This window comes from Lepidothrix coronata, unplaced genomic scaffold (genome assembly GCF_001604755.1).
Source record: "Lepidothrix coronata isolate B3197 unplaced genomic scaffold, Lepidothrix_coronata-1.0 Scaffold28, whole genome shotgun sequence".
Lineage (NCBI taxonomy): Eukaryota > Metazoa > Chordata > Aves > Passeriformes > Pipridae > Lepidothrix > Lepidothrix coronata.
Window position 1 is genome coordinate 4651089 of NW_016690208.1, and position 24723 is coordinate 4675811.

Genomic DNA, 24723 nt, shown 5'->3' on the forward strand with positions numbered 1-24723 from the left:
GCCACAGGAAGGGTTCAGAAGTGTTTGCACAAAACAAGATTAGCACCAGCTATTGCCATGGCAGGTATGTTGGTGCTTTGAGGAATCAGTGCACCTGAACTATTTGTTTACATGCTGGAGGGCTTTTTCTTTTTTTTTCATTCTTTGTTTTCATTATTCCTGCTCAATTAGATGGGACATTTAGAAGTTGCTACTCTGTATTGCTTCTACCTCCAGGCTGTTGGTGTTTGCTCAGAAAGTTGCTCACAGCTGCTCGAACCCTGATGGACGATTTGTTGCTGCAGCTCAAATCAGCCCCTGAGGAATGTACAAAAGGAGCCAAACTCACCTCGGGTTTGGCCTCCCTCAAAACACACACGGGTTAATGTGGCTGGGGTAGTGTGAATAATCACAGCAACTAAATGAGTAAATTAATAAAACTCAGCTTGTCCAGTTGGCCAACAGAATGCAAAATACTGGTAAGGGATACAGATACTCTCCTTTAACCATTTTCCCTGTTTCTTAATTCAGAGAATGATCTTTTCCATAGAAAGCTGTGTGCAACCTGACGACTGAATAAATCCTCAAAATTTAACGGAGAAAGGTCAGTATCATTTGTGTTGTACCCCAAGTGAGCTGAGGAAGCAGGAGAGAAGGATGTGCTTTTTATTTGTAATGGGTCACTCAAGTCCAGAACTGTGTTGCTGAGTAGAGCAAATCACTTAGAAAACTTCAGGGTAAAAAGGGATCAAACGTCTTAATGTGACAATTCTTTATAATCACATGCCAGGAGAACAGCAAAGGTGAGATCTCATCATCAATGTTTGCACTATGTATCCATATATAAGAAGAAGGTTAGATATGTAAATCTCTAACTATAGGCACAGATGTGAGCAACTGATGGTCTTTAGAACACATCTGTATTTCTAAAAAGCCAATCAGGCTAATTAAAATCCTTTTTCCTCAGACTACACCTGTTGGGGGAAATATCAAGGGAGAACCAGGGCTTTATCTGCAACTCATGCCTGCGTAGGGAAATTGTATTTGACAAGCTGGTTTCTAAGAATGTTCCTACAAAAGAGGGAGATGAAAGGCCCTTAAAAATCACAGCGCTGCCTCTGCTGATCCCACAACAGCATCAAAGTGCTGCTTCCCTTGCTTGGACCGGGCTTTGAGGATATTCCCCTGCTTTAATGATCAAGCTGCAGAGACAGCTCTTGCACTGATAATGACCCTTGATTAAGATGTTTGTTTAGGTCGTTGTGTTTTCTCTCTCTCCTCTAAGGCTGTTTTTTGGGTGCAGAGTGTGACAGTGTGGGCACCGCCAGCGAATGAGAGGCATTTTTCTGGTGCTGGAACGGGGGGTCCCCACTTAAAACCTTTGTGTAAAATAGACCTGCGACACAGAGCTAAGAGAGAGAGGGGAGTGAAATCTTTACACTTGCATGTAACTATGTGAAATCGTGTTATGATCTTGGAGATAGAGAGATGTATATAAACACGCAAAAGGCCATGGAGCTGGGGAAGGGGCTGGAGCACCAGGAGCACCTGAGGGAGCTGGGGGGGCTCAGCCTGGAGAGAAGGAGGTTCGGGGGGAACCTTCTCGCTCTCTGCAACTCCCTGACAGGAGTTTGGAGCCAGGTGGGGGTCAGGCTCTGCTCCCAGGGAACAAGGGACAGGATGAGAGGAAACGGCCTCAAGTTGCACCATTGGAGGTTTAGATTGGACATCAGGGAAAAATTCTTCACTGAAGGGAGGGTCAGGTGTTTATAGTTCTCAGTTCCAGCAGCCCTGGGCAGTTCCCAATCCGCGCCCCCACATCCCTGAGGAGCAGGACCGGGACCAGGACCAGCGGTGCTCTGTCCCGCCCTGGCGGCCGCCCGCGACATTGCACCCCCCCTGGGCACCCGAGGGGATCGCGATCCGCATGGGAATTCCACGGGACATCCCTCCGAGCCCCGGCCGGGAGAGAGGCGAGGCCGTGGCAGAACCGGGGAGAGGCTGAGGCGGGACTCGAACCCTTGGTCCCGCAATCACCCCGGGCGGGATTCGAACCCGAGGCACTTGGTCCCGCAGTCGCCCTGGGCAGGATTCGAACCCGCGGCCCTCGGTCCCGCCCCCTTTTTCCTTCACGGGGCCGCTGGGCAGCAGCAGTAGCACCACTGGGCGCCGCGCGCGTCCATGTGACGTCATCACGCGCCGCGGCGTGACACGTCGGCGGCGGCAGCCCCGCGATCCGGATATGCCAAGATGGCGGCGGCGGCCGGTGCCGGGGCCGTGAGGGGCGGCGGGGCCCGCGCCCGCTGCTGAGGGGCCGCGGCCCGCGGGAGCTGCCAGGTACCGCCGGGGCGGAGGGAAGGGGCGCGCCGGGGCGTCTCAGGTGCTCTGCGTGAGGAGCGCCGGGCCTTGAGGTGCGATCACCGGGGGGCTCCGGGGCCCGCCCCACCGTGCCTCAGGGTGGGCCTCGGGGTGGTCGCAGGGGGAGCCGGCGGGGCTCGCAGCCCCCCGCGGCTGGGGCGGGTGATGGTGCCGCAGGGAAGGGCGAAGGCGCTGCCGCAGTGGCGGCCGGGGGGGTTTTCCCGCAGGATCTGCGTGGCGGTGGGCTGTGTCGGTGGGACGGGGAGACACCGTGAGGGTGCGAGGGGTGTTCAGGGGTGCGTGAAGGAGAAGGTGCCGCCCGATGTTTGCTGTCACGTACTCCCTGTGGGGACACGCGGCGCCTGTCCCGGCTCGGGGCTGTTTTTCCGAGCTGTCAGGTGCCACAGGTCCGAGCTCCGGTGCTGACTCAGGGAGCTGCTGGGGCAGCGAGCTGGTGGTCGGGGTCCTCTCGAAACAAACGGGAATGTTTTGTGCTGCTGCTGTGCTTTTGGTTCCCAAACAGCTCTTTTCACGGGATCACAGCCTGGTTGAGGTTGGAAGGACTTTAAAACCCATCCAGTCCCACCCCCTGCCATGGGCAGGGACACCTTCCACTAGCCCAGGTTGCTCCAAGCCCCGTCCAGCCTGGCCTTGGACACTTCCAGGGATGAGGCAGCCACAGCTTCTCTGGGAATTCCATCCCAGCCCCTCACCACCCTCACAGGGAAGAATTGCTTCCCAATATCCCATCTAACCCTGCCCTCTGCCAGTTTAAAGCTTTTCCCCCTTGTCCTGTCCCTGCGTTTTCACTGAGTGACATTTATAACCATTTAGGAGAAGGCCAGTAGGAAGCTGTCAGGGGTATTAAAGATGTAGAATGTGTTCAGTCTGAGTGTCACCCACATGTGTGCAGATGTGCAGCTGTCTACATAAGAAAGGAATTCTGAAAAAACAGTGTCCCATTTGCTGCAAATCTCATTTTCCAGCTATTGTTGTCGTTGAGGTTGCAGTGGGCTTTTTTAGTCACTTTGTTCTCAGTAGGAATCTCTGCATGTGAACATGTTATTTGTTATTTGGTTCATCATGTGTGTGAGAATGAGAATTAATATTAGTCCTCTGTAACCTGCTTTGTGGACATACTTATTCTAAGAGTAATTTATTTAGCATATGTCCATTGGAGATAGGATTAAATTAATTCCTCCCAAATAAATTATTATATATGAAGCTATAGAGCTTTTCAGGGGAATTTTTTTATGGCCTTGTCTAGAGGGTGTTTTTAATCTTTTTTTTTTGTCTTCGGTAATGTGATTTTTTTTTTTTGGTGCTCCTGGAGACACCCTCTGCAATTGTTATTACTGGTGACTAATGTATAGCAGTCTGTTCTGCTTTATCAATTAATAAACCAGCTGAAGCAGAGATGGATTGCTTTAACTGGTGTAGTTATTTCTCATTTATAAATACCTTAAAATCAGCATTTCTGTTAATCCTGGGTGAGGGGCGGGGAGGGTCAGTAGCACTGAGTTTGTATCTGTTGTTTAAATTACCTGACACAGGCATGTTCATTTTATTTGGACTCAATTCCTCAAATCTTGGGTGCTTTTACTACTGTGTGCAGTCTGTTAATATTAACTTTGCTTTTGAGGAAGCTGATCCCTCGTGTTGAACTTCTGTCATGCACAATCAGAGATCCTGTTGGAGGAATGGCAAGTTCTGCCTTAAAGTAGAAACTCAACACTTATTTTAATTAGCTAATTACTGGTGCTGGCTGTAACAAAAATGTGGTAAAGTGTGAGGATTTTTTTTTTTTTTGTGTAAGACACTGCAAGGAGTGAAGTCCACATTAGAAGTTTTGAAGTGGGTATTTAAGTTGGCTTTTGTGCTCAGCTGTATTTCAGAAACAACTTTTCTGTGAAAAACAGAACTGCTTGGTAGATATCAATATTTTGTTCAGTGGAATTAGTGCTTTCCATCTGCCTTGGCATATGGTTTAATTAGCTTTTTTCCCCTCCCCAGTCCAAAGTATGTTACATAAACCCACAAGTTTATTTGGAGGGGAGAGAGGAGGTTTTGCAGTTTGGTTAATGCAGCAAAAAACATGATGAAAAAGAACTGGTGATGTCCAGAACAGCCTGGGGTTACTTCAGCTTGTGGAAATTGGGCTGAGTGTTTAGGCAGGGTTTCCTGGAAACATGGTTGGCAGTAAGTGTGGCCAGCTGGAAAACCTTCACCTTGGGATCATAACAGGAGAAAAGATTGCAAAGCTCTGAAACCTTTTTGTAAGCATTCCTTAGTGGAATTCAGCAGGCTCCAAAAAGAATGGTGAAGGCAAAGTAATGCAAGTAATGCATGAAGCTAATGAAGCTTTGATGCTTCTGCTGAAGTCACTTCTGGTTGTCTTTTCCATTTTAATAAAACACAACATTTATTAAATCTTAAGATACAGCTGTGGAATATATGGATATGGGAAGAAACTGAGAGACTGACTCTGAAAGAGGGTCCTGGATTATACACAGGGCTGTTGGAAGGGTTTCTCCTTAGGATATGTTGTACTGATGCCTGGTAGAGTCTGTGTAGGTCCTGCTGTGGTACTGTCAGTGTGCTTTTTATTGGATTTTTTTAGTTAAAATCTCTATAAAATACATGTAGTTACTCAGTGTTCACTCAATATGTGGTTTTGATAACCAGAAACCAGAAGTGTTTTGCATTTGAACTTCTTTCTCACTATTAAAATTTTGGCTTGATTACAAACATCTGACTTTTCTGGCTTCCAATTTTATTACTGTTACTGACAAGATGCCGAATCTTAAAAGAACTCCAACTAAAAATTGCACAGCTTTTGTCTGTCTTCTGTAAAAATCTGGTATGGAGCAATTGCTGTGGGTACTTCACTCTACTTCACTAAACTATTGTGTACCATCAGAAAACAAAACTATTGCACGTTGCTAAAGGTAAAGCTTCACTGAGCTGCACTGGGCAAGTACTGAAGAATTCCTCTGGTTTTGTCAGCTTCCCTCTTCCCCACATTAAGGGGTGATAAAATTGAAAAAGACACCCTGATGAATTGAGTGAGCTTCCTGTGTACCAGATTCCTGGCTGGCATTGTTTGGAGTTGGGTTTGAATTACTTCACCCTGAAATAGAGCTATAACCCTGAGACTGTGCCAAAGTCCCTCTGATGTTAAAGTGAGAACCTTCATTAATAGGTGAGGGGAGCTGATTGTTTTTTTATCCTTAAATGCAGTTTCACTATGCACCATTCATCCAGGAGAGACAATATTTGTGACGGAAATCCAATTGCCTTTCTCAAAATAAATAACACCAGTATCCTACACAACCTTGTCTTGATAAAACAGAAATGGACTGTGTTCTGTTGGGAGTGATAACATCTGGTGAATTCCTTCTTGGGGTGCTTCTCATCTTACCTGTGAAAAGCTCCATTCACATGGAGCACCAGTGCAGCAGAGCTGAAGATCATCTCTAATTGAATTAGAGTTAGATAATAACTTCTTATCTCCTCGCAAGTGAATTAAGCAGGATGTAGTGCTTGCAAGTTCTGTTGTAGGCTGGCTGCTGATGCATATTTCTACTTAAAACAAATTTTTGGGAATGTAACAGTATAATACCATTGGTGCTGTAACAGTCCAAGGGTTTAACACTAGAATAGGTCTGAACTGTGTTCAGTTACTCTTACATGAAGCTGGTTGTTAATACAGTTGGTGAATGATGTGCATTGTTACCACACAGGATTAAACTACATTAATACTGGAAATACAAGGGGGAATACAATGGAAATACAAATGGAAGAAATACAATGTTGTGTGTTAATTTCTGACACGTTCTGGAGAAAGGGGGGATATTTGTTCTAGAATAAAAATTGCTCAAGTGCTGCAGGTATTGTGAGAAAGGAGACTCACCTGTCATGTTTTGCCTTAGCAGGGCAGGAGAAGAAATCCCTCTACAGCATCCAGTGTGTCACGGCGTGACCCTGCGGGAGGCCACCATGCAGCAGCCACCGCAGCCTGTCCCGGCGGGAGCAGCGGCTCCTCCTCCTGCCGGCATCGCTCGGAACATGTACTGGAGGAACAGCCCCCTCAGCAAACGAGCCAACGCAGCAGCTGCCCCGGTGCAGCCCGTGACAGACCCCTTTGCCTTTGGCAGACAAACCCCACAGGGCCCCCCCTTAGATAATCCATCCAAGGGCAGCGCGCTGCCGTTCCCGCAGCCGGCCCTTGTGCATCCGTCACCCTCACGTGCGGGGGACAATCCCCATGGACCACACATGTCTTTACCAGCTCCTGTGTCTCAACCAGGAGTAAGTCCCAGTTCGTTTTCTAATGTTCCAGTTCCTTCTCCGTCCCCGGGGTATGTTATAAATAGTGCTGCAGAAGCGCATCCCAGCGCGGATCCCGGACTCCGTGGGCCTGCGGTGCCTCTGCATTATAACACGACAGCAGCAGTTGAAAATTCCTTCAGTGTGCATCCTGGAGTGGTGTCTGCATCAAACAAACCTGGAGGTAGACAGGATGTTGGCAGAGATCCAAATGATGTTCCTTCAGGACCCAACACGGCAGCGCTCTTCCCCCCACCGCCCCAGCAGCCTGTGTCCCAATGGAGGCCTGGCCAAGGGAACCTGCAGTCTCCAGTTCGGAATTTTGTGCCCTACCCTGAGCCGTCTTCTCAAATTGACAGTCAGAACATTTCTCAGCCTTCTGGCGGCACTTCTCACCCTCCTCCACACACAAATGTACTGCAGGGTCCTGGACACCAAGGTATTCCACAAAATAGCGTACAAGCGCCTTTATCTGCTGGTTGTGAAAAGAATGGGAGAAATGGCTCTGCAAATAGTCATCACATGAACAGCATCCAGCCTGGAAGTGTGTTCAGGCAGAACACAGAAATGACTAACCCTTGGTTAAGTCAACCTTACCAGGAACAGTTTTACCCACAGCCACCCTTGCAAGACTCCAGTTTTGTCCCTCCCACAGCTCAGGAAAATAACCCCAAAAACCAGTCTCCAGCTATATCTGAAACATCAAATAGATCAATTCCCACTGATCGAGATTCAGGAACTCTCTCCATGTTTTTCAAAGGGGATGAGGCAGAAAATGAAGAAATACTTTCATCTGAAAAAAATTACATGATGGAGAAAACAGAGTTTGATGCTTGTCAGCCAAATTCGGCATCCCTGTATCACCAGCCAGTGCATCCTCAGCAGGTGGCAACTAATGTTCTCTCTCAGGCACCAGTCGGTACAGGTTCAGCCAGTGAGATGGTACAGAAAGGAATGGATGTCCAGTACTTCCCCAAAATTGTGAGTCATCAGGAGGCACAGGCTGCGAAGCACACTCTGTTTGTTGGTGATGACAAGGCTCATGTAGGTGACACGGCTGCTGGGTCCCAGTATGAAAACGTGGAGAACCTGGAGTGCATTCAGAACCAGGAAGTGCTGCCCAGTGAACCACAGAACATCAGTGCTTCATCCCCTGCTGCTGGTCCTGATCCGTACAGGTACGGATCCTTCCCAGGTCAGATGCTTCCAAAGAATGCTGTTGTGAGCCATGCTGAAGGAGGACCAAACTTGGAGGCACCCGATTCATTACCTCATCCTGTCCGACCAGACAGTGTATCTTCCAACTACAGCAACATGAGCCATAGGAGCACTTCCAGCTCAGCACGGCCTCCGGAGCAAGTCGGTACGTTCATCCAGCAGGAAAGTGGGAAGCCTGATGAGGAATCCTCTGCCAGCTTCTTCAAACAGATTGACTCCTCCCCTCTGGGAGGGGACTCAGGTGAGCTAAACCTGAGCAAGAACTACCATGGGAATCTATCCCAGCCTCCAACTCCAAGCCCTCCTAAGCCTACGGGAGTGTTTCAGACAAGTGCAAATAGTTCTTTTGAACCTGTGAGATCCCATGGAGTTGGTATAAAACCTGCAGAGATAGACCAAGCGAAGATGGTGGTGGAATTGAGGGAGAACCACTCAAACCAAAAGAATATCAAGAAGAGCACAGCTGTGCCAGCTGCATCCCCAGGCAACCTTGAACAGCCACCGGATAACCTGGAAACCATTTTCATGCCTCAGGTACATCCACTGCCTCTTGCAGGCTCTGGTGAAGCTGGGAATATGTTGCACTCTGGACCTGTTGTGGAAAACATACAATCAGTATCCGAGAGACGGTCCTCAACAAGAGCTCAGGGAGCAGTTAAGAAGTGTGATAGCCCAGCAACAACTTTGTGGGCTCATAATGAGTTACCCAATTTTGGGGGAAATGTGCTTCTGGCTCCTGCTGCTCCTGCAGTGTATGTACCTGCCAAACAGACTGTAGAAGTCATCCAGCCACCAGAAGAAGTTCTGTCTAATCAGCAGCCATGTAAACCAGGGACTATTGCTGTGCAGCATTCCCAGGATGGAAATATAACTTTTGAAAATCTTGAGAATCCTCCCAAAATGGGAGAAGAGGAGGCACTTCAGTCTCAGGCAAGTTCTGGTTATGCAAGTTTGTTGTCTTCTCCACCTACAGAGTCTTTGCAAAATCAACCTATCCTGATTGCTCAGCCTAATCAAAGCTATAACTTGGCTCAGCCAATTAATTTTTCTATTTCTCTATCTAATCAGCTAAGCAACAACGAAAACAATCAACCAATGAAGGACTCTGGAGTTGGGGACAAGCCTGCAATGGGTCCCCAGACTTCACATGCTGGTGGGGAAAACATGGCATTACCTGTGATGCAAGTTGGATCTCTATTAGTTAATGCACTTCCAAATACTAATCTGTTAAAACATAATTTATTACAAAGCCCTGTTAATTCCTCTGATCCTGCTTCTAATCAGCCTGCAAACTTGCTTATGAAAACTCCTCTTAATTTGGCTCCAGAAGGGCAAAAGAATGTTAATATGGAAGGTTTTGTTCCTGAATTTGCTAGCAAGCCAGGGTCTAACTCATCTGTTCCTCCTGGGACAAATCTTCCCAGTGCCAGTGGAAGTGCACTAGTGCCCCCTGTTAATTCCATAGGACAGGGTAATAATTCTGCAAACCACTCAAATTGCAAAGAAGAAGCTGCTGGAGTGCTCGACTTCACGGTGTCACGGACGTCGGAGAAGAGCAGCACAAGTAGTTCTGTCCAGGCACACAATCAGCCTGGTGGTCCAGCACAACAGGCAGCTGGTGGTGCTGCTCAGGTGCGCCCCGAGGTGCCTGACAAACAACATTTCTATCAACAGGTGACAAAAGATGTGCAGCATCAGGCTGCGTCAGACAGAGCTGCACAGGGAGCGTTGCCACCCCAGCCACAAACGCAAGCAGCTCAAACGCAGCAGCCACCGTCTGGGCAGGCCTCGGCTCCTCCAGACTCCCAGGTTTCCACAGGGACTAAAGCTGTGCAGCAGGGGGAGAACCAGGGGCTGGGTAACCATCCTCAGCCTGGGGGTCCCCAGGAGGCAGGTTCGGCCCAGCCGAGGTACAACCAGACAAGTCCTGGGAAGCCGGAACAGCCACCGGGCGCTCCAGCTGCCACAGCCCCCTCTGGCACCTCCAGTCAGTCAGGCACACCCAGCGTGCAGCAGGACCTGCAGCGTCCACCCCTGCCTCAGACTCCTCAGGATGCCTTTGGTCCCCCCCAGAACCCTTACTACTACTACAGACACCCTTATGATGCTTATCAGCCTCCGTATCCGCCGCCTTATCCTCCTGCAGACCCCAGGACAGCAGCTCACCTTTATTACATGGTAAATTTTTATTTTCCCCTTCCTCTCCCTTTAGTATGTGTTACTAATGTTCATCTTTGAATGATGACTTAGGACAGTCGTGTCATGATAAACATTCAGGAGAGCCTTCTCATTAAGTGTAGGGAGAATCCAGATGGCAGTAACAAAACTTACTTTGCAAAGATTATGAAAACAAAAGTAGTTGCTGATACCAGTTCCAGTTGGCACAGGTGTCAGTTCATAGCAATTTGTTTGGTTCTTTGGAAAAAGTTGGCAGTTTTAAGTGTCTTGGCTACCCAGGTGCCCAAATTTGGTTTCTCTCTGCTTGATGGTTTAGTAGAGTGGTTGAACTGCCCTTAGTCCAGACGTAATGGTTTTTTTCTTAAGTTTTTAATATTAATGGACTGAAACATAATTTGCCACAACAGGTGTTGAAAGCTAAAATCTAGTTTATTGATCTGCCTCTCTTCAGGTATCCCAGTTGTGGTGTGTGTGGTGATTTGTTCGGTTTTAGCTTATTTTGGGAGGTGTGCAGCCTCTTCCCTTGGGTGTGCCTCTGTTTTCCAGGAGGACAGCTATGGACAGTACGACCCCCGGTACCGACACTACGACAGCACCAGCACAGCTTACATGGAGCCCGGGAGCTACCGGTATCCCGAGCCGGAGCGTCCCAGTTCCAGAGCCAGCCACTGCTCCGACAGACCCTCTTCTAGGTATGCAATTCCTGAACTGAGTAAAGATCTGGGATACCCCAGAGCAGGGAGTGTGGTGATTCCTGCTGAAGTTGTATAGCACAAGGCACAGCGAGGAATTCAAACCCTCCTTGTGTGCTGCTGGAGGAACGGGCGGGATCAAACGCCGGGTCTGAAAGGGATACAATTCCCCAGCCCTTTCTGTTGCCAAAGCCTCCTTGCTGCTTTCCTTCAGTTCCCTGGGGGTTGGTGGTGTTTCTGCCAGGCAGGAAATCACTGCCTTGGCCTCGATGCTGAGGTTTGTGCTGTGAAAGAGAAGTGCAGGCCATGGGTTTGCTAATCAATACTCATTTATTTTTCTGGCTTGCACTTGAGCAGTGGCCACTCGTGCTGTTAATAAATGGCACTTTTGCACACTGGTGTGGGATTTACCTTGGAAGGACTGTGGTAAGTGTGGCCTAATGATCCACAGTGTTTGAGGTGTCCACATCCTGGTGCTTTGTTGGGTTCATTTGTCTGAGAATTCCCTCAGCTATGGATGAGCTTTCTCACAAATCTCCCAGGCTGTGGTCTGTGTAGGAAAGGAGCTGTGTGGGCATATTCCACCCACTGACTTCACTGCAGGTTTTGAATAGGAAAACTTAAATAAGAGGAAAATTTAAATAATAGGAAAACCTAAAAGCATTGATCTGTCTGATTATATGAAATAAAAAATTTGAGAGAGGGAAACAATGTGTTTAGATGCTACTTGAAAATGTTAAATAAAAGCAGAAATTAAATCTCTAGTCTTTCTCAAGCAAGAAGCAGCAAATAACCTTCCAGGGATTGCTGCTTTCTGATGATTATTGTATAAGTGATTTGTATGAACTTCAAAGTAGTGACAAAATGTCACTGTTGTTATCTGCTGGGGAGGGGGTTTCATTTGTCCAACAGAGAAACTCCAGTTATCTGTCTGGTAATGATGAAACCCTTTGTAGTGTTTGTCTGTTGTTGGTAGTTCAGTCATGGAGCAGGGATCAAATTAAAAATAAAACATTTTGCTTTCCACCTCCAGAAGATTATAGATGTATTTTGGTCTCGAGGAGCACGAAACGATGGCTGTAGCTCCATGTGATAACTTCTATCATTTTATTAAGTGAATATAAGTGTACTGTGAGAATTTGTAATGAGATGATAGCCCCTAGTAGCAGTTCCTGGTGTGTACTCTTCTTATGTAGTGTTTTTAGAAGAGGTTGAGGTTCTTGTACGTGGCATTGGCAGATCAAAGCCCGTTACCAGTAGCTGTGTTGGTGTTGTGTGTGGCTGCCAGTGCAGTCAGATGTGGGCTGTGGGGTGTCTGCAGGGCACCAGAGCTCTGTGTGGAACCTGCCCTTGATGTGCCAGGATTGATGATACAGCCTTGTAAACTCTGTTTGGGGAAGGGACTGAGATCCCTCTGGAGGAGACTGGGAAGACTTGGTTGGGTGGCTAAACCTGACCTGATAAGATCAGACCTCCTCCTCTGCAGAGTAAGTGCTGTGTTAGCAGCCTTCCCACACTCCTGGGAGGAGCATCCCTGACTTGCTTGGCCACTTTGGAGTTGGCACTGTCAGTTGTAGAGGAGCGTGAAAGTTCCCATCATCCCACACCAGCATTAAATATCTTTACCTCCTCTATGTGTGTGTGTGTGTGTGTGAACATGTGTGTTTGAGTGTACATACACCTGTGTGGGTACAAACATACATGTATATGTACATGTGTGCATACCTGTATGTGTACATTCATACTGCCTTCTTCATTTAACATTCATCTTCTGGCATTTCTCAGAAATTGTAGGATGATGACTTAAAAATAGAATATAATTTTTCAAGTAATGGCCACATCTTTCTTTTCCCACCAGAAGAATTTTATTATCTTTTTATATACAGTGACTCTTACTTTGATGTGTTGGTTTAGTTGGGTTCTTTTCCTTATGCTGTTTGGACAATCAGCATTCTGACATGGGCTCTGTAAATGAGTATTTTCTTCACCACAGGAAGTATAACAAAACACTCCTAAAGTTGGAGGAGCTGTTATTTCATTAATTGTTTTATTATCAAATTCTCTGTTGAGACACTTCAAAGGATGCTAATTATAGCAGTAGTTTTTGTGATTAATTGTCTGTAAGTAATTAAACTTATCACCAAAACAGTTTACAAAGACACTAAATTATTGTGTAGTAAGGGCTGTCAGCTTTTCATGACACTCAACAATTTAGTGACATACTGGTTTGTAAAGTCTTAATTTTATGATTCCTTGATTTCCTGGAAATGCATTATTTTAAGTATGAAACTCCCTAATCATTGGTGACATACAGCTCTTCCTATCTCCTGCTGACTTCAGAAGATATTAAAGGAGTAATAATAACTTTTTATACTTGTGTGCTTTCTTTCAGGCAAGGGTATTCAGAAGATTACTATGGAAAAAGTGGATGGGGTGATTATTATTCAGGCTATTACTCAAACTCGTATGATTATGGAGGTAAGTTGTCAAAATGAACTCTATTTTTTTTCTGTAGAAAATGACAGGTTTAAACAATGATTTATGGGGAAGAGGAACTTTAAGATCAGAGAATTATTGTACTTTTCCATGTTAATACAACTGATATCCTTTCCACAGCCAGGAAGAATAAAACTATACTTGCTGAAAATTGATCTTTGGGCCCACTTCAGTTCATAATACCTGGCCATCCTTCCTGTATGTTTTTTATTCAGTAGCAGTAGTAAATAGAAGATAAAATTAGTGGTTTTTTTCCTCACTACCAGCCTTTCCTTTGTGAAAACACACCATTCTAAGTGTAAAGAATAGTTTTGTTCAAAGTGTGGCAAGCCTGCCATTGTCTGGGGTGTGTCCCTGGTGTGTGACCTGCAGGCAGAGTTGTAAAGTGAATTTTAGGTGGGTGTGATGAGAAGTTGAGTCATGACTGGCTTTCGGTTTTGTCCATCATTATCTCAGTGCTCACTGAGACACTCTGGCATTGGCAGGCTGAGGGTAATTGCTTGTCTAGTGCCTGGGAGGATTTTAAACAACATCTGGCCACATCCTGAGACATTTGGCATGAGGCTCTGCAGGCTGATCACAAAGGTTCTGTGAGTGTCATAACAAATATTAGGATTGAGTTTTAAAGATGTCCATAAAGATCTGTCTGATGGTAAACACTGTCCCTTCAAGAGTAGATAACTATAAGCACCATATTTCTCTGAAAGGGGTGACATTGATTTTTTGTTTGGTTTTTTTTCTAACTAAAACACTTTGGCTTTGCTCTGTGCTTCAGGACCAAACCAGTATGTAATTAAATAGAAAATAATAGAAAAAGGTTATAGACAGCGGCTCCCAACACCTGAACCATTTCTTTTTCTTTCTTGAACCATTTCTTTTTCTTTCCTGAACCATTTCTTTTTCTCTTCCAAAGATCCAAGTCGCTGGGAACGGTACCCATCAGCTTATGACCCCAGGTACAGAGATCCCAGGAGTTATGACCAGAGGTATTGGTATGATGCTGAACACAACCCTTACCAGAAGAGAGAAGCGTATCCATATGGCAGCAGGTTTGTCCATTCAATCCATGTTCTCTCAGTGCTCTTTTCAGACCTGGGGCAGCACGAGGCTGAGCGTGTGTCTGAGAGGAGGTGGAGAATCTGGTTTCTTCAGGGTTGAGACTCCCATAGTCAAATGTTCCACCAGAAAATTAAGTTCCAACAGTAAATGTTAAGGCAAAGGCTGAGATTCTGCTTGTGCACTGATAGAAATATTAGTTTATTTTCTGAAGATCTGCCCCAAAGCCTTCAGAATTTATGAGTGATTATGATGGTTGTATTGGGCATCAGAATTTCAGGGTATCATGCAGATTTATAAGTAAAATTCCCTCAACATTCTCTGTAACAGACTATTAAAATGCAGTGTTACACATTGCACAGATATGTGTTGTTAGTCCTTTCTGCAGCTTTAACGGGTCATGGGGGAAAAACAGATGAGCTGTCACATCACTCTAAAGAAAGGATTTAAAGCAGCAGAACTTGTTTTCAGACCTGTTGAACGTTCTGTGGGTTTTCAGAACAGACTCTGAGTATGTTGTTCTTGATCTGGAACATTCTGGATGAACTCTCAGTTTGTTTACTGCAGTAACAACCTCAGCCTAGGCAGTGATTTAAAGCCCTTCTGAAGCGAGGCACAGTTGCCCTGACAGTCCCTCCCCTCAGGGGTATGGGTGCCTGTGTTCATTTCTGGTTTGTTCTCCAGGAGCGACCGATACGAGGACAACTGGAGGTACGACCCCCGTTTCACCGGGAGCTTCGACGATGACTCGGAGCCCCACAGGGATCCCTACGGAGACGAGTTCGACCGGCGCAGCGTCCACAGCGAACACTCCGGGCACAGCCTGCGCAGCTCCCGCAGCGTCCACAGCCACCAGAGCAGCTTCAGCTCCCGCTCCCAACAAGTGAGTTTCAGCTGGACACGCCAGGTGTTGTTCCAGCTGAGTTTTTCTCTCTCTCGGGGTGGGTGAAACATTGGAAATGCGAAAATATTTCTGGGGTGTGTGTTTTGGAAACTTTTATTCTCTAAGCTAAAGCTGTTTTTGAAATATAGTTTTGAACTTAATGTTTGTCACAGTTGTCATGAGAACTTTAACCAAAATCACACACATACACAGCAATGGAAAATTTCCTCTACTGAGTCCATTTGCTGTTTGTGAGATCTTTGCCTTCCCTGTGCTTGGCTGTAGTGGACAGTGTGCCTGGCTTTGTGTCATGTTTTCCTCATCACAAGCATGAAATTGTTACTGAACTTGGGAGCTGTTAAAGGACTAACTTCGTATTTGTATGATGTTATTTTGACCAAATCTAACTGACGACTCATCCACTTATGCCACGAGTACATTTACCTGAAAACCTCAGAGAATATTTGGCTAGTTTTTGAGGTACAGTCTTTGCCAGTGGAATGGGTCATTTTACCTGTAGTTTCATGTCTTGCTTTGTCGTGTTTCTTGGAAGTTTAGGTGGTTTTCCAGTCTGAACTCCAATTAATTTAGTAATATTGGAAGTAGTATAATATTGGAGATCGTTGAGTCATGAATCTTTAGGCACCTGAAGTCATTTAGGCATTCATCAGGTTTAATGAGTTGAGATTTTTTGTCTGTTACAGCAGAGGTGAACCTTGATTCTGACCCATAGTTGTTGATAACACAACTCCTTCTATAATCTTACTTTTAACACAAGCACATAAAAAATCTCATGAGAGAACTGAACATACTTAGATGTGAACAGATCAAATGGTGGTAAAAGCAGTAAGGGAGAGTTATTAATTCTTTTCTGTAGCGTGTTGCTGCAGCACAGACTGTGGCTCCTGCAGGGTGGCTTTCTCCAAGGCAGGGGTGCAGTAAGCCTGGTTTACAAACACAATCAAAGCTGTCAGGGGGGATACTCACAGTCTGCAGTCCTGCTTGCAGTGTTGCTTGCTCTGTGTAACCTCCTGCTCTCTAACACTCACTAATATGCTCTGTTTAGAGCCAGCTCTATAGGAGTAACCACGATCTAACGGCCAATGCCTATGAAACCACTGCCCAGGCAGTGTCCCTTCACACAGATTATCCCTATGGAGGGTATGATGCCAGCTTTGATGGACAACAGCCTTTTCCAGATTATGGCTACCCGGCTGAAACTGGATGGGCAGCTGTGGAACAAGGTATGGGCACGCTGGGGAGGGAGGAGGGGAGGAACTGTGCCTGGGAGGGTCTCTACCAGTAGTACTTTGCGCTACTGGGAATATTTGTGGGGTATGAGATGCTTTGAGATGCCTCTCCTGTATTCAGTGAGTCTGTTAACAGGATAAAATGCTGTTTTACAGTGTATGTTCACATGAACAAAGTTTTATTTCCTTTTCAGTAAAGGCTAGCTCGCTGCTGAAACCTGGGTGTATCACAGATCAGGAGTTCTAGACAGTGTTTGCTTTAAATACTCCATTAGATAGATTTTTAGGTACAGTGGTTGTGGTTCATTGGGAATGATAGAAATTTAACCTAAACTTCAGATTTTTCCATAGTTTCTTCTTACCCTTTTATGTAGAACAAAACACTTCTCTGGAAGAGCTTTTACAAAATATCTTGATGTATATTACTGGCTCTTTGAGGGTGTTTTATGTATTTGTACAGAAATCACAGAAATGTGTCTGATACAAACAGTCAAATCCCCTGCATTGAAAAAAATAAGTGGATTTTAAAGCTCTGTGGTTTTGTTCTAGTTCTTACAAATCTTCACATTTGGGACTTTGGAATTATTTAGGTGCTTGGGACTATAATGGAACTGATTAATTGTTGCTTATAAAGTTTAGCCAGATTGAGTGGCAGGATGTTTTCCACTAATACTGCAGGAGTTTTGAATTGGATAAATACATCAGCAAGTTTACTTGGTTGCAAGACAGGTTACCTATTTTTATTTTACCTTTTCTTCCCATTTCAGCACCTTTAAGACCCTCAACGCCTGAGAAATTTTCAGTGCCTCATATCTGTGCCAGGTTTGGGCCTGGGGGCTTCTTGATAAAAGCACTGCCAAACCTGCCTTCTGAGGGCCAGCCAGCTCTGGTTGAAATACACAGCATGGAGGTAAAGTTTAAAAGGAAAAAAGGTAGAGGGTGGAATACAGGATCTTTCTTTTGGAAGGGAAAGAGGGTACTTGACTTTTTATCTGTTTTTTTTTTTACATGTATCTTTGTTTGGGTTGTAATCATAAGTAAAAGAGTAGCTTTAAAAGTTCTTTTCCTCTGAGAGATGATTTAGTCATGATCAGATCATCAGCTCCTTACAGTTTTGTTCAGGATGATGTACAGAATAAGTTCCATGTACAATAGGTTTCATCATTTGTTATCCTTGTGCAGGTTGCAAGTCCCCCTTTGTGTTTTGTTTAAGAGCAAAAGGCTTGATTACACCATGGGTTATGTTCAGGTCTGGGGGTTTTGTTGTTAAAAAGCCAAGTTCATATTTTAAGAACTTCTTCTGGATTATATTTGTGTTTTAGACCATGTTACAACATTCTCCAGAGCAAGAAGAGATGAGAGCGTTTCCTGGTCCTCTTGCTAAGTATGTTCTTACAATTTTTAGAAATAACTTTCAGCATTCAGAATTCGTTTCTTCATTGAATATTTCTTTGCCTGTCAATTACAGGACTTAATAAAATATTTGTGGCTTTTCACTTGCATAAATAACACATGGGCTTTAAATATGTTCCTTATACTAATCACAGTAATGACCTGAATGTTTACATTTGTCTCATTACAAGCTTTCTTTTTAATTTATTAATTTTTTTTTTCAGGGATGAGACCCATAAAGTGGATGTTATTAATTTTGCACAAAGTAAAGCTTCACAGTGCTTTAAGAATGAAAATCTCATCGACAAAGAATCTGCAAGTCTGCTTTGGGACTTTATTGTACTGCTGTGCAGGCAGAATGGGGTATGTCTCACTGCTTGAGTTTTTATCTACCCTAAAATACTTTATACACAAATAGTATTTATGAAAAAGTCAGTAATATGTGTATAGTGGCTTCTCTGGGAGTAGTTCACGGAGGCAAACAGGGCACTTGCCCTCAGGTGCTCATTCACATATTGTTGTTGAAGTAACAAATAAAATGAAGGCAAACAGATTTTTTAATTTTTGTTTTCTCTGTACACTTCCAGACTGTTGTGGGAACAGACCTGGCTGAACTTTTGCTCCGAGATCATAAAACAGTGTGGCTTCCTGGGAAATCCCCTAATGAGGCAAATCTGATTGATTTCACTAATGAGGCTCTGGAACAAGTGGAAGAGGAATCTGGTGAAGCCCAGCTCTCGTTTCTCACTGATAATCTTCTAACCACAGTTGACAGTTTTGAGAAAGAGACTGAGAGATTCAGGGAGTTGCTGCTTTATGGCCGCAAGAAGGTGAGTGCTTGTGGTGTTCCAAACCTATTTTATGTAATTATTTTCACATAGGCATCAGTTAAAATAATTTTCGCAGCTTGTAGTGCATATTTTATTTCATGGCATTGCACTACCCTGATACAGCAAAATGTTATGCCCTACTGTTTATAATCTAAAACAAAATCATAGTCATGCGTCAGCTTTTATCTAAACAAACATGTTTTTATTTGATTACAAAGTACTCCTGTGAAACAGTCATTGCTTATCTGAGCAATATGTTAAGCTATTACCAGGAAACTAATATCTGTATTTATTAGGATGCTCTGGAGTCTGCCATGAAGCATGGTTTATGGGGGCATGCTCTGCTACTTGCCAGCAAAATGGACAGCAGGACACATGCAAGAGTGATGACCAGGTACTGGTTTGCTTGTTGATTAGTAGGATTTGAATATCTGTTCTGCTAATGAGATAAAGACTTGGTGCTCAGAAAGCCTAATGTCAAAATCATGAGTTATCCTTAGTGGTTCGTGCAAGAATTATGCTTTAATTTTACCTGTGTATTGTTTGTCATCTGTTACTTTTTATTCTGGGGCCTTCTGGCTGTAAACTTCCACCTGAGAAGTTCTTCTCTGCCACTCCTTTCGTTTAAGGGGTATTTGATCACTCTCATCTGTGGCCTTGCTTGACAGTTAGTCAGACTTGGAGAAAACTGTGCAAAACCCAACTGTCAGCTTTGTTAAAGCCAAATAACTCTGTGGTACCTTGACCCTCTGTGTCTGAAAGAAATAGCTGTGTTTGTACATGATTGGTCTGTAGACAGAAAAACTTCTTTTGGCTTCCTGAGCTTGTAAAATCATGTACAAAGTCTCATAATCTGGCTTGGGGAGAATCCTGAGGTTTTCCTACCTTGGACTGACTGATGCTGGAGTGAGAGATCCAGTTCACTGGTGATGTTTTCAACATTATGCACTGGGCAAATGCTCATTCAGTGTGTTGTTTTCAAACAGCACTTCCTTCTCCTGAGCTAAACTGGATTAATTGCCTCTGAGAGTTGAAGTACGTTTTAACTGCTTACCCCATGTTTGTGTTTTGTTTTTCTCTGCAATGTCTCTGTAGATTTGCCAACAGTCTCCCAATTAATGACCCTCTGCAGACTGTTTACCAGCTCATGTCTGGAAGGATGCCAGCTGCATCCACGGTAAGATTGAAGTGGGAGCTGCAGTGAGCAGTGTAGTTCCCAGCAGAAATCTTTCCATGTGCTTTCCTAGAATGTCAGATAAGTTGCTCTGGTCCTTTTTAGGCTGAAGCACTTACCCATGCAGAGCTCCAGTCACTGATTTGACTAAGTAATTCTTCTGATTTTAGTGCTGTGGAGATGAGAAATGGGGAGACTGGAGGCCTCATCTAGCAATGGTGTTATCCAACTTGACCAATAATGTGGACTTGGAATCCAGGACCATTGCTACCATGGGAGACACTCTTGGTAACTCTTGGGGATTGAACAGGGTGATGACTGAAGGAAAAGCTTTCTGAAAGATTTGATTACTCAGCTTATTTTTTTGAAAACAAGTGATTGCTGTGTAAAATATAAAATGGAACAGTTTTATGTGGCCTTGTCTCTGTGGTGAAGGTATTTGATGCAAAGCCAAACAATACAGGACACTGAGTTACAATGTGCCACTGAAATATCCTGAGTTCTCTCATTTATTTCTCTGCAGCTTCTAAAGGCCTGCTGGATGCTGCTCATTTTTGTTACCTTATGGCCCAAGTTGGGTTTGGAGTTTACACAAGGAAGACAACAAAGCTTGTCCTAATTGGATCAAATCACAGGTTTGGCTTTCCTCTTTTTTTTTTTTTTAACGCAATTTTTTAGATGCAAAAATGAAAGTTTGAGAGGCTGAGTTGCACTGCTCCCTTTCTCCTCAGTAGGAGTAGCTGGTTTTGAGAGAATTGTTTGATGCCCTGTCCTTTTTTGAAGAGAATTTAGTGACGTTGTATGTCAACAGAGTTATGTTTGTGACTTTATTTCTGATTGACAGATCCAGGTTTATTGTCAGCATATATAAACTCTAATACTTTTCCTCTCCTGTTCCCAAACAGTTTACCATTTTTAAAGTTTGCTACCAATGAAGCCATTCAAAGAACAGAAGCCTATGAATATGCACAGTCTCTAGGAAGTCAGCCTGGCTGCTTGCCCAATTTCCAGGTGAAGAGCTGTTTCTGTTTTGGTTTGGGTTTTGTTTTGGCAGGTTTCACACAAGGTTTTGGTCTCTCATGTGCTGTATTCAGCACAGCAATATTTAATTCACAGCATAGTGCCATATAGCTGCTGTCTTGTTGTCACTTAAATTTCCTTGTCACTTTTTTCATCTCTGCAGCTTGAACTTCGGAATTTTAAAATTTATTATTGTAATTTTATATTCCAAAAGAAAAATCCATTTGTTGGCAGTAGCTGTAGATAAATTGATAATTTCCATTGTGTGGAAGAGGAGAATTGAATGCTTTTTCACTAAATTTCCTTTCATGCCTATACAAATGTGATAAAGGGATAGTTGAGCTTCCAGCTGAAATGTCAGACTGCCTTTCATTTTTTCACTTCTCAGAGTGTTGTGATCACTTGGTTTATTTCTCTGCTTGCATCCCCCAGGTTTTCAAATTCATCTATGCTTGCAGACTGGCTGAAATGGGACTGGCTGCTCAGGCTTTCCATTATTGTGAAGTGATTTCCAGAACTGTCCTAAAAGATCCACATTACTATTCCCCTGTACTGATTGGCCAACTAATCCAGGTAACATGAGGAACAATTAAGTACTTGTGGCATCCTATTGTAAGTGGGAGGCTGTGGCTGAAGTTGCCTTGTGTTGGCTGGTGAACTCACCCTGTGGATGATTCCTTTCCCTAGATGTCATCCCAGCTGCGCCTGTTTGACCCACAGATAAAGGAAAAACCAGAACAGGAATCTTTGATTGAACCTCCCTGGTTGATAACACTTCGACATGTGGATGGACAGATCAAGGTACAGAATGTACTTTTCAACATGAAGTTTTCTCTTTGCAGGATTAGTGTAAATCCATTTTTTTAAAAATATTTTTCTCTATACTGCTAATTACAGAAGCAGATGAAGTGACCTTACATATTCATGTAATAAATTGCAAGTGTTATGGTTTAAACCAAGTGGATTTACCACACTTCAGTGCCTTGAGATTCAATACAGAATAGTTAAAATTATGAGACAGGCTTTTCTTAGTACCATAATGCAAAGGAGAATTGCAAGACTCATGAGGTTGTAATAACTCCTGCTGGAAGCAGGGGATCTGCTTGCCAGAAAAATAAGTTGTTATGTGAATTAGTGTTGCTAGAGTGTAACAGAGGGGAAACAGTTACCATTTATTTAAAGAGCACTTTTAGAAATTTGAACCTTGAGCTAATTAACTGTGCCTCAATTTGAAAACAAACCCTTTAAGTTGTTTGAACTTGGTCCATAAATGGCCGACAACTCATTTTTTGACTGGACACTGAAAGACCCTGTGTGCTGTTTTGAGATTTCCTTTGCTGTGTGTTCCCTGTGAGCTGAACATGTGGTGCAGTTAATAACACCTTGCTTTTTGGTGCAGGAGGGTGCAATAGCCTATAACACAGATAGGTCCACCCCCCCACCCTATGAGTGCAGCACCCCCAGCTCTGAGCTGGACCGGGCGAGTCAGTGTGATGGAGGAGGGGGCCGTGACGTGGGTCCTGGTGCTGAAAACGCCTTGTTGGCATCCTTGTTACCCAACATGGCTCAACAGATGCAAAGCGTGCAGCTGATGCCTTCAGGTCAGTGTTTCATATCCTTTGTGACAGAGAGAAAAGAAAAGTTTCGGGTTTCTGATACCAGAAACCACCTGGGGCGGGTTGGAGCAGGGAGATTTCACTTCTGCATTGTGCCATTTGTAGGGTAAAAGGTTCCCACTGGAATTTCTGTTTAATTCTAACTCTTGACTGTGTTTTTTTCATGCTACAGTACCTCAGGCTGTCCTTGATGGCTCAGCTGCAATGATTCCTCCTGGTGACCAGGAAGCCCGAAGTGTCCCTTTCTATCCAGTGGCTCCTCAGCCTCTTGGTCCAGGGCCTGGCTTTGCACCTCCAGGATTTTCAAATCCATATGGGACTGAACCATCCCCGCTGTATTTAGGGTCGACACTGCCACCAGGAGGGCCACCACAAGAAATTGAACCACGGCCAGAAGAGCAGACAAACCTGGAAACAGGTCTGGGATCTTAATGAACAGCTTTCCTTCCTTATAAAGGGGAATGAATTATTTTGGGGAATAATTCAAAGTATCTCCATATTTAGAAAATAGTAAGTCAGGATCTGGATAATGAGATTTAAAACCACCATATAATGGTAAGGAAGCATCTGTAGAAAGTTATAGTTTTCATGCTGCTTGTTTGACTTGCTTTAAAAGCCAGATCAGACTCAGCAGATCATGACTTAGACCCTGCCAGGTAATCCCTGGGATTGGCAGTTCTATTTCTGAGGTCTGTGGTTGGAGCCTCAGGGATTTCTCCCTGTGGCCATGAGCGTCTTGGACCCTGATAAGTTTTAGTTCAGTGACAGCAGAACCTGACTCAAGTGAAGACAGGAATACACAGGTTTGGCAGAGCTGAGTTTGAGATGTGGGAAACCTTTAACTGCCCCATTCTGATGGTTGAATCCCTCAGCCTGCTCTGGCCTGTGTTTAGAATAAACACAAATCCCTGCAGGAGGGGAGAAAAATCACAGCAACTGCAGTTCATGTTCTTTAAAAGACCATATTCTTTCTAGAAGAAGATTCGTAACTAATGAAAACTTTTGCCTTAAAACTGTTGTGGGACTTGAGGGCTTTTGGGTTTGATGTTGTTTTTTTGTTATTGTTGTGCCCCCCAGTAACAAAATTAATTTTTTTTTTTAAGGAATGCAGAGAGTTGCCCCAGAGTCTCCCTCACAAAATTCCTTCCCTGAACAGAGAGAGGAGGATTTCTACGGCAGAATGGCCAGCATGGTATCTTTATTTCATTTCTTCATCAAGTGGCAGCTGCATTGCAGCACAGTGAAAACACAAGAGGATTTTGGGGCTCTTCAGCGAGACTTGAATCTTAATTTTTAGAAGTCCCCAAATTTAAGATTAAATTTCTTAAATTTAAATGTCTTAAATTGTGTGGAAGTTCTTGATAAAAAGTGAATGTTGTGTCAGATATTTAGCTACGTGTTTATTAAGCATTTATGTTTAATATTTTTAATATATACAAATACATTTATTATTTATGTATTTTTGTATCTAACCAGGCACCAGGACAAAGATCCATCTTTAGGTTTATTTTCTAGGAACTTTTATATCTCTTCCTATTATGAACTTTTCAAAGAAGGAATTTGTGTAGCAAGATGAAATATAATCCCTCACTCCAGCAGTGACAACTTTGTCCTTTCCTGTGTATTTGTAATAACAGGGCTATGGACAAAGATCCCGAACAACCTCAGAGTCTTCTGCTCATTCTGCGGGACGAGAGAGATCCAACTCTGCAGCAAAACAGCCCTCTCCTCCTCCCTCTGCTCCTGCAGGGAAAGAGACCAAAAAAGAAACAAAAAAGGAGGCAGCACCTAGAAAGGTAAGACTTTATCACTGAGGTAGTTACAGCTGGAGGAGGTTTGTTAGTGTGTGTGGTAACCCCTGGTCCAGGGAATTGATTTCAGAGGTTTTAACTGTTTATTTCTGTTAGGTGCAGCTCTGGGCTCAGAGTTGAAGGCCCTAACAGAAAATGTGTTGTTGCATGAATGTTTCTTTTAATCTGGCTGCAAAGACAGTGGGGAGAGAATCAACTGACTGGATTAATTTCTTTTTAGACTGGTGGAACCTGGTTTCGCTGGCTGATGGGAAAAGGAAAGAATGAGGCTCACCTGCCAGATGACAAGAACAAATCAGTAAGATCACAAAAACATTCATACACTTGAATTTGTTCCAGATGTTCTCCTGGATGACAGATGAACATTGTTCTGACAAGTAAACAAATGCTTGTAAAACTTTGAAGATTATGCTTATTTCAAGACTGGCTTTTTTTTAAATA

At 44.1% G+C, this 24723-nt stretch overlaps 1 protein-coding gene across 4 annotated transcripts in view; it reads left to right on the forward strand.

Moving 5' to 3' along the window:
• Positions 1-2267: 2267 nt before the first annotated feature.
• SEC16A (SEC16 homolog A, endoplasmic reticulum export factor) overlaps positions 2268-24723 on the forward strand; it is a 28180-nt gene continuing 5724 nt past the window's right edge. Inside the window, exons 1-23 of one of the 4 annotated variants that reach the window (XM_017810316.1) lie at positions 2268-2316; positions 6273-10062; positions 10609-10754; positions 13147-13232; positions 14164-14299; positions 14991-15189; positions 16256-16433; positions 17207-17349; positions 17762-17823; positions 18056-18194; positions 18419-18661; positions 18958-19055; positions 19757-19838; positions 20006-20123; positions 20359-20470; positions 20741-20846; positions 21288-21428; positions 21543-21656; positions 22255-22456; positions 22644-22889; positions 23575-23663; positions 24109-24267; positions 24503-24580. In XM_017810316.1, the coding sequence (XP_017665805.1) occupies positions 6337-10062; positions 10609-10754; positions 13147-13232; positions 14164-14299; positions 14991-15189; positions 16256-16433; positions 17207-17349; positions 17762-17823; positions 18056-18194; positions 18419-18661; positions 18958-19055; positions 19757-19838; positions 20006-20123; positions 20359-20470; positions 20741-20846; positions 21288-21428; positions 21543-21656; positions 22255-22456; positions 22644-22889; positions 23575-23663; positions 24109-24267; positions 24503-24580 (6603 nt within the window). In that variant the 5' untranslated portion in view covers positions 2268-2316; positions 6273-6336. Of the gene's footprint in view, positions 2317-6272; positions 10063-10608; positions 10755-13146; positions 13233-14163; positions 14300-14990; positions 15190-16255; positions 16434-17206; positions 17350-17761; positions 17824-18055; positions 18195-18418; positions 18662-18957; positions 19056-19756; positions 19839-20005; positions 20124-20358; positions 20471-20740; positions 20847-21287; positions 21429-21542; positions 21657-22254; positions 22457-22643; positions 22890-23574; positions 23664-24108; positions 24268-24502; positions 24581-24723 lie in introns of those variants that run through there. The other 3 variants (XM_017810319.1, XM_017810317.1, XM_017810318.1) reach the window with 3 other exon arrangements.